Consider the following 14,566-nt stretch of genomic DNA (forward strand, 5'->3'; position numbering starts at 1 on the left):
AGGTGTGTGTGTGTGTGTGTGTGTTAAGTAGGTAGTTGTGGGAGAGCCCACCCTCTGATGCGCACCCGGTCAGGGCGAAGGTGCTGAAGTGGCAGGAGGTCCTCAGGGCGACGCCTCCCACGGCCACAGAGGGGGAGGAGAAGAGGAGGATCACAGAGGAGGTGAGGAAGAAGGGTTGAGAGAGGTCGTGGGTCACATTCACCACCAATGGGTTTCGATGGCATGAGAGGTCGTGTGTGCCTGAGGTAAACGGAAAAGGTTTCAAATACTTGTTTAGCTACAAAACTTAATAGTTTGTTTATGATTGGAGTTCAGACCAAAGATTTGCAACGAGACAAAACTGTTTTAGAGCATTGCAGGGAAAAGTTGAAGCGGTGAGAACTGGCACGTCTCACTTCCAATCACACCAGCCGACAGTAGACTGTATATAAAAGTGGACGTAGCTTCCACGTCTGAAAAATTAGGCTGATGTGGAAGTGCCTTAAGCTGCGATATCACCAAGTGCCACTAGAGGTTGGCTCCAAAAAGCCTCCGGCTCCATAGACTCCCATTCAACTAGTCTCATAAAATTAAATTAAAAGTCAATACATTTTTTTGTTTTAGAGTTATTTTAGTTTTGTTAGCTAAAGTCACTCCTTCTTATTAGTTTTCTAATAAGGAAATAAGCTTCAAAAAGCCTCGTTTTTGGGTCTATTTGATTGACAGGCCTGTGGTGCAGTCAGGTTACGGCTATCGGTGGGGTCGGGTCTCCAATAAGATTGAGTCAGAGCCACCACTCACTCCTCCCCAGCTCGCCCAAATAGGGTCACATCTGGCCCTGAACCGCTCCGAACTAGCAAGATGGCCAAATTCCAAAATCTGAACTCGAGGATTCACAAAGGTGTTCACAAACTAATGGGTGACGTCAATGTTGGTTGCCACTTGCCTGCGACTCAGCTTGAAACATCGCCAGTAAGGCACATCCCCTCCTTCAACAGCCAATCAGCTCATACGTCATAAAGTCTGCTAAACATATCCGGTACAAACTGTCAACTGATCAACATGTTCAAGTTTTGGATGGAAGAAAGAAAAGACAACCTCATCAATTTATCTGAGAAACAGCCATGTCTGGATGACACAAGCCACTTGTTTTTGTCATGTTTTCACCATTTAATCACAACTTAAAATGCAACTGTTGCAATTTACCTACTATCCCCATTCTCACTCATGTTTGAAGATGCTGCGAATTACAGTATATTCAGCCATTAAAAAGCAGAAGTACAGAGGGTGTTTCTGTGGAGAACATTTTCAGAATGTTGCAGACTTGGCGAATTGCAAAATACTCAAGTAAATATTACGTTTCAAAACATGTTGGTGCGAATCTGATCTGGTTTAAATTGGCCTTCACTTTACTTTTAAAGGGGCCAAAATACATGCAAAGCAAAACAAGTAAAAAGCACCTAGTGAGTGGTTCTTGCCAGTCATATCAGACAGGAGGATGGTGGCTGTCCTCCTACACTGCTCCCCGGACCAAGACCCATCTGAGGCCAAGTACACGATCACAGAGGCCGCCACTCCAGGATGGATGAATCCCACCTGTTGTAAAGGTAAAAGTAACAATTTCAGAGAAAGAAAGAAGATAGATGTGATGCTGTGAATAAACCCTATGACTTGTGACAAGAAAGTAGTAACACTAACCCAAGGGCTGACCCAGCCAATGGAATATTAGTTTACTGTGACATGTGTCTTTGACTACTTGAAATGTCCACTGCAAACTCAACATCTTTACATATGAGGACTGATAAACATGGGATCTTTTCATATTTTGGGGAAATGAAATGTGAGAAGATTCAGTGTATACAGAGAGACGGACAGACAGCAGGGGGCTGAATTATGGTGCAAAAATGGTCCAAAAAGTTTCTTAATTCCTGTGAAATACAATGCAGCAGCTGTGTGGAATCCAAACGGACTTTGATTGATGTTCTCTCCGATGGAACGACAACGTTTTTACAGACACCTGTCAAGCCTACAGAATACAGACTGAGTATCACTTTTAAGGGATGTTAAACGCCTCGTAGAAAAAAAGGACTTCCAAATGAAGACGCAGAACTGTTAAATGAGACAGACGTCTTTTACAGAGCCGGTGGAGATGGATGTGATAGGATGGCTGAGGAATGCTTTTCAGATAGAGCGAGACTGGATATTTAAGAAGAGGGAAGCCTTTCAGAGACAGAAAGAACACTTCAAGCAAAAAGAGATGTTTCAGGGAGAGCTGGCAGATATGGGTGTTATAATGAAGGCTCTTGAGACAGTGAAAGAGTCTTTAGGGAGAAGGCTGCAGAAATGTGTCTGATAGAGAGGGCGTCCATAAAAGAAGCAGGGGATGGAAAGATGAGTCATTCAACAAAGAAGTGGAAATGATGAGATAGAAAGAGAAGAATGAATGAGTGTGTGCAGGGAAGGAGAGAGGCGAGCTCATGGCTATGAAGGAGCCTGTAATCCAGAGAACGACAGACAAGGCTGTGAAGCTATCAGTCAAATCAACAGCTAGCCTACGCTCAGTCTGGACCCGCAGAGTTGATTGTGGGAACTGTGACTGTGGAAAGATTAAATATTAGAAAAAAATACAAAATATGAGAAGCAGACACAGATCTGTAGTAAAGAGCCAGGTCCAAATACTGGTCTGTACACAAATCACGACACCTAAAAGAAAGCACTGGTGGCTGGAGAGTGTTGGGGCTGTCTGATCAGCAGGGCACTTTGACATGTGAATCATTTAAACTAAAGATGCATCAGTTTCTCAGCGCAACAAAATTTGTGTCATCATTTTTAAATGTTTCTTTTTTTATTACAAATAGAGAATTAGTTCATGTAATGTTTGTAAATCATTTTTATATGATTATGAACATAGCAGATAATCAGTGGTTTCTGTTTATCTGCATATTATAGAACTACAACTATTTATACATTTTGAATTCAAAGTAACTCAAAAATATATTTTTGATTTCTAAATTATTTGAATTACCCATGAACCTTTTAAATAGCTAATTATGAATGATGAGTTACTTATATAACACTTGGTCCGCCACTATTAAAAACACTGGTAATGATTGTTATTGAATTATTTTGATGATTAGTGTCCACTGGGTTAAAAATAGAAGCCTAAAATAAGAATAATACATAACATTAGGAATAAGTGGGGGGTTAGTCATGATTTGGTTATCATCTACAGATCATTAGAACTCGTAATTCTCTGCTGACCTAGAAAATATGCAATTATAGTGACCAATGCACTATGAATCATGCAACTCTGAGAAACTTAGGAATGTGAGCGCGTGGGGAGGTTTGAGGCAGCAGTCAGTTTCATCCCCATTTAAAGAAGTATTGGAAAGTGCTGGAAGCTGTTAAAGACAGACCATCCACCCACAGTCGTTCAGGGGGGAAGAAAACACATCCAGTACGTGCATACACACACACACACACACACACACACACACACACACACACACATATACCTTGAGCCAAAATGAATGTTCCAGGTCATTAATTGTGTCAGACTGGGCTGTGCAGGGGAACCAAGCGTCAGTGGGCGACTTCTCGCTCACCTCCAGGTGCTGATACCTGCAGAGCTTCACACAAAAGAAAAGACTTCAACAACAAAGAGGGAACAATGAATGAAATTACTCCGTTGCCTTTTCAAGAAAATACATGTTCTGTGCATGAAAAGTCAGGAAAATATAAAAATATAAATACAGGAAGTGTAAATTAAGTAGATTATTGTAAAGAGGCAGTGAAGAGGTTTATTTTAACTCAGATAACCCAGGTTCAGTTCTCCTCTTGTTTCTTCTTCAGTAGTAGACCATAACCAAATCCTCACCTTTGATTCGCATGAATGCTGACCTTCCTCGAACATATTTACAGTCCAAAATGTGGCACACAATATAATTTGTGGATTTGTCTCATTTACAAAGTTTAAGCTGATATCATAAATTATTTTATCTACGAAGATTCTCTGCTGAAGCCTCTGTCAGGCTATGCTGACTTTATTCACGACACTTTGACTGGTTTTGTTTATTGCATTATTCTTTATACAGACACTGTAGCCTGAAAAAATCGCAGCCATCTCTGAGATGCTGGAACCAGTGTGCCTGACACCGGCAGTTCTCCCATGATAAAAGTGGCTTAAATCATGTTTGTTGCCCTGCCGAGCACTCAGCATTTTTTTGTCTTGTGCTTCATTTTGGATGTGAGCACACTTGTAAAGCTGTGAAGTAATTTTGCCTATCGGTAATGATGGATGAAAGAGGCGTCATGATATTGCAGACATTTTATGAGGAGATGTCTGAGTTACAAAATGATTGATATCTTTTGTAAAAGAACAAAAGGGGCTATGGTGTGTTCATGTTACTGGGTTGTCACAAACTCCAGATGTATTCCAAAAGCACTTCCTCTTCAGGGTTGTCCTCACCAGTTGCTGCTCAGCTGTGATTTTTAGTCATCCACGAGAACAAATGATGCAATGGCTCATTAGAGGCTTTCTTTGGTCAGGGTGAGCTGGAGGATTTACATTGTTTTGACTTGTGATTGAATGGAGGACATTTGATTTATAGATTTTTATGGAAAAATAATGAACTCATCATACTTGTCAAATGTTGGTCTATCTGTTGCACAACATGTTCCTATTGTCTCAGAAAGGATGTACTCATTTATCCGTTGCACAACATGGTTCTATAGTCTCAGTTACAACGTCTCTGTACCTTTATCTTGTGACCTACGACCTCACTCGGTACTATCTACAAAATCAGATATACAGAGGAAGTGGGGATGACTGTCAACTGTTTGTCACACTGTATATAAGCTGAACTACGTAGGAGAGACTTCGAGCAATGCTGTCTTTGAGTGTACATGTATTTGCTCCTTCTTGCAAGAATAAATGTCCGATATGTTTGATTTTGAATACAGCCTCTGAGTCATTTTTCTAACAGAGTTCAAATCTCAGTAGAAATTTGGCCCATGAAACACCAGAATTACCAGAGCCAAGTGTGATTCAGCAGTTCAGCAATAATTGATTGATTCTAGTTCAGGAACGTTTTGTTTGTTTAACCACAGACTGAAAGAAATATTGATCTGACAGCATATGATATTACAATATAGCTTCCCAGCCATCAGTTAGCAACACCGAAAACACCGCTGCTAGGCTAGCTCTCAAGTGAGGAAGATATTCTGCTTTATTTCGATTTTACATGGGATGTATAGATTTTAATGATATCTACTGTATCTGCACTCCAGTAGTGTGTTTTTGTTACTTCATACCTTGGTAAGTGATGGCTCCCCGGTGACAGCGCGTGCCGGGCAGTGGTTGGGGTCCTGGTGTGAAGCCGTGGCAATGGATGCCCACTGGTCTGTGTAGCCCAAAGGAGTAAAGTAACCACAGTCCTGAACGCTGGAGACACGCTCGAACTCCTCACACACACCGTCACCGTCAAAAACATAACACTGGCTGGGTTCACCTTTGGAAGATTGGGGAGAGAATGAGAGAGGATTTATGAAAGAATATAAAGCCTGGTTTCTTAATCTGGCAGGGTCTCTCATCCCCCACTGTTCCACTCTCCTCCAAATCTATCTGTCAGTGAACCAAATCTGAGAAAATCTACTCTGTATTTTTGTTGGCGACTTTTAATGTTAGCCACGTCAGCTCAACCATATCTGACTCTCCGGGCTGTCAACAGACGGTAAATTATTGTAAGAACTGAACTTTGACTTCAATTAATCATTAAAGATTACATTAAGTGGGATGTTAATAAACAGAAACCTAATATGGAATTTGGCCAGTTAATTTGATCCCTAAGCTGGCCATGGATATCTGAAAGTCACAAGTCACAGCAGCAGCATTTTGTGTTTCAAAGAACTGTCAAAGCAATGATCAAACGTGGCTCCAAGTCCAACAGAAAACAAAAAATATTGACAGGAAGATATTGTTTTTTCTGTTATTGTGTCTCCTCATAAATGTCGAATTTTGTTTCTTTATGAATTCAACATTTATCAACAATTCGGGGAGATGAAACTGTCCAGAGTTTTAATGACATCATTACTGGACAGAACGTGTGACAGGAAACAAGCGTTGAGGCAGCCTTGTTTATTAGTTGGGGGACCAATTGACAAATTCGTCTAACAAATTGACATTTTCCCAGGACTCTGTGTGATTACTACAAAATGAAAACATCCAATCACTGCTTTTTTTTGTATAATATATAAAACGAGATGCCTAACGTATTCAAATACTTAAAGTCATTCACTATTTCAAGCGAAAGGACAAAATAAGATAGTTTATGAACACTCTCCTTCAAAAAATCTATTCTCAACAAAGGAGTCAGGAAAAAAATATGCTCCAACAGATATTTTTGCAGGAAAAAATAGAGAAAATAAACTTGTAAAGGTTCAAGTGAATTACATAATTTCTGAAATGCCAAGCCAACACTATGGATCAACTTTTAAGGCTGTTCATTATATTAAGATAAGTTCAGTTTACTTTACAGCTGAGTGTGTAGTTTAACACAAAAAAAAAGCTTTCCGCCACATCTCATGATCTTCATCGGTGAAAGACAGTTCAGCAAGATGAGGACTGAGTTTAAAAGTTCTCTTCTGTGGACATGAGTTCGGTTTCTGAGTTCAGTTTCTTTTATTTTGTCAAACAACTATTTCCAAAGTCAGGAATGACCTGTGTCATTTTTTGACTTTTATTTAATTTAGTATCACTAATCTAGTGATGTGCCATGAAATAAATTCAAAGATGCTTTCGGATTTTGAGAAAAGGTAAAGATAATAATATGGAAAAAAGAACAACAATTACAGTCAAATCTGATCAAATCACAGTTCAATTCCCAGAGGAGAATCAGCAGGCGATGCAGTATTTCAGAAGAGAAGTGTGAAGCAATTTTACACGTGAATGTACTTGTAAATAGGCTTCCTATGGCATAGTTGATGATGAGCAATGAACACGTGCGATAGAGTGAGGGCAGTGACATAATGTGTTGTTCGGTGTATCACAAAAAGAGCTTAACAACAGCTTGTTATGCAGCAGTTATTCCTAAAAAGGGCGGCAGACTTCAGACACTTCAGACTTTCAGCCTCATTAACATCTGGACAGCTGCAGAGGTTACACAGACAGTCAGTGCTACACAATTGGCTTCAATTAGTCGACGGAAACATGTTTCTGATAAAAAGCAAATTAAGCCTAGACCCTTCAATGCCATATCGTCTTCCTGAGTTCATTTTTTGGCAATACTACACAAAGTGAACTCAACAAACACCCCACCCCTGCTTTGACAACACCTGTGAAAAAGTCCTTTTAATTCCAAGTCTTGTATTTATCAAGCTTTACAAAATGAGGCTGATTGACAGTCTTTGACTTACCTATTAAAACCATCTGTTTTTTATTCAACGTCTGCATGCTGTAACCATATCGTGCAAGTTAACCTTTATTTATTCAGGCGGTTTAAAATTTTTATAAAAAATTTGTAAAACAACCCCTAAAACCATAACACAGCCGGTAGTCTGTGATGAGATGACTATAAAAGGAGTTGGTGTGGTCACTGCAGAACTATTTTAAATTCTAGAAAGAAAACAGAGCAGGACCCGGCATACTGGGAGTTAACTGGGTCAAGCAAATGTGGTAAGAAAATCCAAACAAATACTCTGTCTATGACTAAGAAGTACAACTGAATAATTGGTTTTAAGTGTTGCAATTTGTGAAAACCTGTTTTTGCCAAATTGTTTTCCTTCCTAGTCATGATGTCTTTTATTGTAAAAGGAGAGATGTAATGGCTTCAGTCACGGCATGGCGAGCCCTGGTGGGAGACGATGGGGGATCGCTCCGTGCTCATTTCCCCCTGACAAATAAATTGACTGGATGATGGAACTGTTTAGACCTGTAACAAGCTCTCGTAACACAAACCCCTCACACCACACATGAATAACTGCCATCCAGCTGCCAGTGGAAACAATACGTGGCCTGAAAAGACAGCAACTAACAGACTGTCTCATCTCAGCTGACGTGTCACACCTTCTTAGAAATATAGTGCAATATTTATGAAACCACAAAAAAGTTGGATATTATAAAAGCCATACTTACTCAACTTAGATTCTGGCGACTGAGGAGCGTTTGAGTGAACATTCCATTATACGGAGGATGAATTTTAAGGCTGTGGGGGAACACCACATACCACAACAGTAGAGCTGATTTCTTGTGTCACTGAGGCTAATGCCGGCTCTCATCCGACCCGAGTCTTTCAATGAGAACCAGAGACACACGGAGACACATGGATGTGTTAAACAGGACAGGTGTCACAATATAAAAACAACTGTTATTGTTTGTCAGAGAATGTGTGACATAATGAAATCATCCTCTCCGTGCCCTCTGACTGTCTTCTAAGTTGCACTTTTTTTAATGTGTTTACCTCATACCAAGGTCAAAAAACACATGCTGACAGGGGCACAGTCTTCCGCCTGCTGCTTACAATGGCGTGTTTTGGGGTAAACTCCCTTCCATGTTGGGTTGTGAGGCTTCCGTTGTGGCCTGTCTGCATGCTTCAGACTGGGCGAGGGTGCAGACACAAAGTATTGCTGTCCAGTGGTGGAATCACAAACGATGGGGGCACTCTCTGTGGCTTCTTTGTTTGTCTTTTGTCATGTTATGCTGCATGGTTTTGGTATTTTTTTACTGCTTTTCAACCACTTGGCCCAGGGTTAACTGAGCAACATGGTCTCATGAGAGAAAACTAGGGATTAATTTGATAATCGTCATACTCTTTCTTGATATTTTGCAAACAATAAAGAAGTGGATGGTCTTTAGATTAAAACTTGTATTCTCTTTAGATCCATTAATAGCAATTAGCAATCATTGCTAATTGCAGTAATAATACTTGATCATTTGGTTTGTTTCCTTATTTAGAAACACATTAGAGCAACAAAAAAAAAAAAACAAAAAAAAAAAAAAAAAAAAAAAAACATTATAAAATACAACCTGAAAAACAAATCCTAAACTTCAGAAACACAAACAGGTGAAAAAAAATTCTTAAACACACAGGGTTGTTTTCTGGCAGCCACATGACTCACTGAGCCACAAATTAACTGTTTCTTAAGGCTCCTCATCTTATCATATATATTTGCTTGTTTATTCTCAGAACAAATCGTACTTTCTTGTATAAACCTCACCAAAGGTTAAACTGCCGTAAACTCTAACCACAGTCGCTCTTTCCTAATTCTAAGCTTCTTGTTGGGTAAAAAAACAACACATTGCCAATAAAGGATGAGAAATAATGCCGCTTGCATGATTTCCATCTGGTGTTCTGAACTACAAAGTGGCCTCAAATAAATTTAACTAACGGGGTCATTGTACAACAAGCGTCAGAAGCAAAGTCTTTTACACTGGTCTGACTGGAAGGAGCTGGCTGACTGTTTCAGATGTAATTTGATAATAATAAGAATAATAATAATTTTAAAAAAAACATTACTTACTTTAGATAAAGTATATCAAATAAAATGAAATATGTTCAGAAACATAACTGTATTAGAAGCAGATTTTTGCACATGTCCGATTCAAAAGTACATAATCATCTTTGATTAAAAAAAATGTATTTATCAATATTCCCGAGCCTTTAGCGACTGTTAAATCTCATAAAGACCCAAACTAAATGAATAAAAAAAATGCCTGACATGTGTTTTGAGACTAAACTGTGTATTTTACTGCTGAAACGTGTTTTTCTGGTGTTTCCTTGCCAGCCTAATGTCAAAGTGGTCTTCTAAAAAAAGACTTGTTACTTAGCAAACAAAAAATTTACTTTTTACCCTTCAGCTCATCTGTTTTCTCTTATGTTGCTGTGATGTTACATTCATGGTTTGTGGAATCCATTCAAGCCAGAAGCTTTTATGTCTTGTAAATTGAATTTGATTGTCTGAAAAGTTTTTTTTGTTGATGCTGCTGCGTGCACAAATGAGAAATTTCTGGCTATTTAGTGACGGCTCTTTTACACTAAAACTTTACATGGTATTCATGTTTTACATGTAAGACAGAGAGCAGAGTTGGTGGGTTTGATGTATGTCAATAAACTAGAATTTCCGCCTCGCGGTTGTATGCCTCCACCAGCCAGTCAAGTTTAAATCCATGTCTGTTCAGACTCATATAGTATATAAAGTGATGACTTTGAAGGAATCTTTACACATGTTCACAGGCTCGGCCAGTAAAACTGATAGAACACAAAAGCGCACAGTGGAAAGTGGAAAGTGCATTGTGTTTTATGGCCTGTCCAAGTCCACTTTTGTTAGTTTAATGGCAGATATTCAAAGCACAAAGTATGTGGTAGTAGTAGTTGTTGTCTGGGAAATCATAGGTGTGTCCTGAGCAAAACATGAAGTAAACCAATCAGTATGTCATATCACATTTCCTTTAAGAGCCAGGTGAGGTTACACCTTGGCTGACTGCTGTTAAGAAATTGATCTGCGGAAGACACGACGTGGATTGATGTACACAATAATTTTTCTTTTAACATGTATTTTTATTGTTTTGCATTTATGTGCACTGCTGCATGTCCCTGTACTTAGCAGCAGAACGTATACAGGTTGTGCAACTGCCTACGTCGGTTCATATTACTGCCTGTGCACAATTAAATTAACAGTAAAATACAGCACCACTGACTCAGGATGAGGTTTTTGTAGTTAATCATGCAGTCACTTCCAGAGGGCCCAAAGTTGTAGCCATGACAGTAGACAATGCTTCAAATATGGATGTTACTGCAAAGAAACAACAAATTATAAAACGTGGATGCTTCACACACTTCTGCACCGGGAACCCACAGAAGACCTACACAGTCAGCGCAGATTTAAGGTGCACACCAAAGATTAGAGTCACCAATTCAGTATCCGATCAAATATGAAATATCATCACGATCTCCCCTTCTGTTCCTGAGTTATGGTGTTGAATAATGGCCAGAAAAGTGTTTTTGCAGAACATGATGTCACATGAAGTTGACCTTTGACTTTTCAGATATAAAATGTCATCACTTCATCATTTTATCTTATTGGATATTTTTGTGAATTTTTGTCATAATTAGTGTATGAATTCTTGAGCTATGGCCACAAACATTTTCTTTGAGGTCACATTGACCTCTGACCCCCATAATTGAATTAGTTCATTTCTATGTCCAGTCGAATGTTTGTGCCACATTTGAAGAAAGTCCCTCTAGACCAGAGATACTGTGTTCAGGACATAATGCTTCCGGCTGCAGCTGCCAGCATAGAGGCATTCAAGTGTTTCCATTATTATGAAAGTTTGAGATGCTTTCAGCTTTAAACTCTGTGTAAAGTGGATCTGGACACAGCATCTGGTTTATGTCTGTAGTGGAGTGAAAGGGACTCACCTTTACAATTGAAGCCCGTCTCCTTGTGGCATTTCTTAGAGCAGCCGTCACCGTCTAACAGATTACCGTCGTCACACTCTTCTGTCCTGCAGCGAGAGCACCATCACCTTCATTTCTAATACCTTATCCATAATTAAAGTGTAATTAGTCATCAGTGGTATCAGTCATGTTAAAGTAAACAGTAAGCTGCACAAACCCCTGTATGAGACCGTCCCCACAGTAGGACTGCCCATGAGTGTAGAGGAGAGGTGGTGAAGAGTCGCTGAGGAGACCGTCTGCTTCCACCTGCACTGTGTACTGGTACGGGACCCCCTGAGAAACAGAGCTGAAGAGCATAAGAGCAGAGAAGAGACATGTTTTTGTGAGGGCTTAAATTGATATATTTTTATTCAAATTATAACATCTGTTATGTTCTTCAAAGGAGCAGCTAGCAAGAGTATTACCGCTCTGTGGTACAAATGTATCATATAATCTTTATATTCGTGTTAATTAATACCAGTGACACATTCAATAATTGATAAAATAACAATAATGTGGGTATTGGGACCACTTTGGTGCATGATGGATTGATTCTCTTCCAAATATTATTGCTGCTTCAACAAACAACCTGCAAATGATTTCTGCATTCATCCTGCTGGATTCTGAGATTGCAGCATCTAAAGTTGGAACTTCCTCAGCGTGGCGTCAATCTGTAACCTTGTAGGATCCAGTGACCTCGAAGCCCCACAGCAGGAAGTGTGTGTGTAACCATACCGTGGCTACAGTGACAGGACTATCGATCTGTTTTTGGTGTGCTCTGTCTATAAAAAGAGCCTCCTCCCTGTTTGCCAAGCACAAATCTACTGCTCGTGTATCCACCTGGTGTGAAAGTTAACCAGGAGAGGCGCACAACCACACATCTGAGGTTTATCCAATTTCTCTAGACTCCTGAAATTTCCCTTATTAATTATGGATCAGAGAAGGAAATGAAGAACATGAAAAAACGTCTCTCCCGCACTGTTTATCTGTGCTGTATCTTTGGCTATATCCAAAACTCCTCACTCATCCTCTCTGCTCCCATAGGTCTCTCATTATTGTATGGTATACAATAAAATGACAATTCTGACAGATGATATTTATGTTAAGGTTTAGATGGTCTTTTCCCTTTACCTTCCCTTCTTCCATGTATATTTCTCTCTTAAAGAACAAACTAAATTAACAACACAATTAAAATTAAATCGAGTAAATGTAGAGGCCACTGTGATTATTGTGAGCACATAAAGAACATAGTGGCATACTTGCCTGTAAGAAATCATGCTAATGAAAACATGTATGCAGACTACAAAGCAACATTTGCTCATTAGATGTACCATTCAGCAGTAGTAAGGTAATACAAATAAGATGTTATGGTTGAGGTGTGAGTTAGAACATATTTGTTGGAAGGAACATCAATGTTCAGATGGTCACACTCAAATATATGGCAAAAAGCTTAAAATAATAGTGAATTTACAACTGGGCACCCTTTGGGAGCGTCTTTAATTTATGGTGTCGCATGGGTGTACAAACATAAAGTGATGGAAGAGGATTTCTGAAGAGTGAAAAGAGAGAGCTTTAGCGAGAAGTTCAGATCCTGCATTGGATTTTCTCTTTATAAACCTGTAATGACACATGAGATTAGATGCTGTTTGACCATTTGACAATATTTGAACAACTTCAGTGTCACTCTCACCTACTTTGATTGCCCAGCTGTGCAGAGATAAAAAGGAGCCAAACATTGAACTTCTTTTTTTTATTATTTGAGGTTAGATTTAGTTATGGTTAACCACTGCAAAAGATGACTAGTTAGGGTTAGAGTAAAGTTAAGTTCAGGTTAAGTTATACTTTGACTCAGGCTCTTTGGAACAACTATAAACACTTTCCAAAGTCTGTTGTACTGCAGCAGATTTAACTTTTTTTTTTTAAAAAAGATATTCATCCTGACTGAAGCAAAAAAAGAAGTCCGATTTTGACTTGTTTTATTTTATATACATTCACTGTTTTTTTTTTTTAATTAAACAAAAATGAAAGGATTTCCTTTAATGTACACTTGTGACTAGCTGTAGTCCCAAACATCACATTGGACATTAGCACTGTGGTTTCGAGTTTTTTTCTATTAATTGAGGATCAAACTTGTCCTCTGCACCCGTAAGCACTCTCTGTGTTGTTCTCAGTCAGCTTGTGCTGACCATTGTGCAAGTTCAGCAGCAGGAAACGGCTCAGGACCTGATCCAAGCAGTCGCTGGTGTTTATGGCCTCTGCTGCTTAGTTCATATTAAAAAAAAAAAAAAAAATATCTGTCTCTGCTTGCTGTGCTTCACCTCTGCTGTGATGTTGTCTCCCTCGGCCCTCACCCCTCTCTCCTCCCTCTCTCACCGACAGTATCCTCCACTTAAAGTTTCATTTCTCTCCTCAAACCTTTTTTTCTGTCCACACCTCTCTTTGGTACCTCTCGCCTTTATATCTTTTCCAATTGTCTCTCCTCCTCTCTTCTGCCTTTTTTCATCCTCTCTCATCTCCATTATCCCACTCTCTCTCGCTCTGTCTCCCTTCTTTTCCAAACTCATTGCTCTCAAACACTCTCTTCTCTTCACATCAACCCCTCTCTGCCCTCCTCAGTCCCACATAACTCAATTCCCACTGGTTCTTACATCTTTTTGCACTTAGACACAGCTTGTGTAACATAGGAGACGTGTTCCCTGAAAAATAAACTGTTTTTGAAGCTGTGTCCACCTAACATCCACCCTGCTCCATAAAACAGCAAGAGCTTCTCAGAAATTTCAGAGTACCTTTACATTTGAAATCAGTCCCGAATGTTCTGCAGTCATGTGACACAGCTGTCATATCTTGGCAGGTACTTATCAGCTTTTTGTGTATGAGAGTAGAGACATTTAGGGTATTTTATGAAAAAAAAAAAAAATGAAAAAAAAGAAACTGGCTTGTGGTTTTATATTTGGATTCCAGTAATCATCTGGACACCCCACAATACGAGGCAGGATACAAACTGATTCAACTTAGCCCTGAAACTTCAGCAAGCTTTTGATTAAGTATATGGTTGTTGAAACAGATTTGGATCAGTAGCCACACTCGGCATCCCCATGTTGGAAATATTTGTGATCTAAGCTTTTCAAACAGAACCAGACCCAAACACTTTTAAG

General features: G+C 39.4%; 1 protein-coding gene across 1 annotated transcript in view; it reads right to left on the reverse strand.

The window, feature by feature from the left end:
* The window catches only part of pappa2 (pappalysin 2), a 74,826-nt gene that overhangs the window by 26,837 nt on the left and 33,423 nt on the right, over positions 1-14,566 (reverse strand). The window contains exons 12-17 of the mRNA XM_069164652.1: positions 11,590-11,718; positions 11,394-11,479; positions 5,293-5,489; positions 3,495-3,608; positions 1,440-1,575; positions 66-240 (exon numbers count right to left, since the gene is read on the reverse strand). Of these exons, the coding sequence (XP_069020753.1) occupies positions 66-240; positions 1,440-1,575; positions 3,495-3,608; positions 5,293-5,489; positions 11,394-11,479; positions 11,590-11,718 (837 nt within the window). The remainder of the gene's footprint in view (positions 1-65; positions 241-1,439; positions 1,576-3,494; positions 3,609-5,292; positions 5,490-11,393; positions 11,480-11,589; positions 11,719-14,566) is intronic.

This window comes from Embiotoca jacksoni, unplaced genomic scaffold, assembly GCF_022577435.1.
Source record: "Embiotoca jacksoni isolate LCO1_2020_lvr unplaced genomic scaffold, fEmbJac1.0.p SCAF_31, whole genome shotgun sequence".
NCBI classification, from domain to species: Eukaryota; Metazoa; Chordata; class Actinopteri; family Embiotocidae; genus Embiotoca; species Embiotoca jacksoni.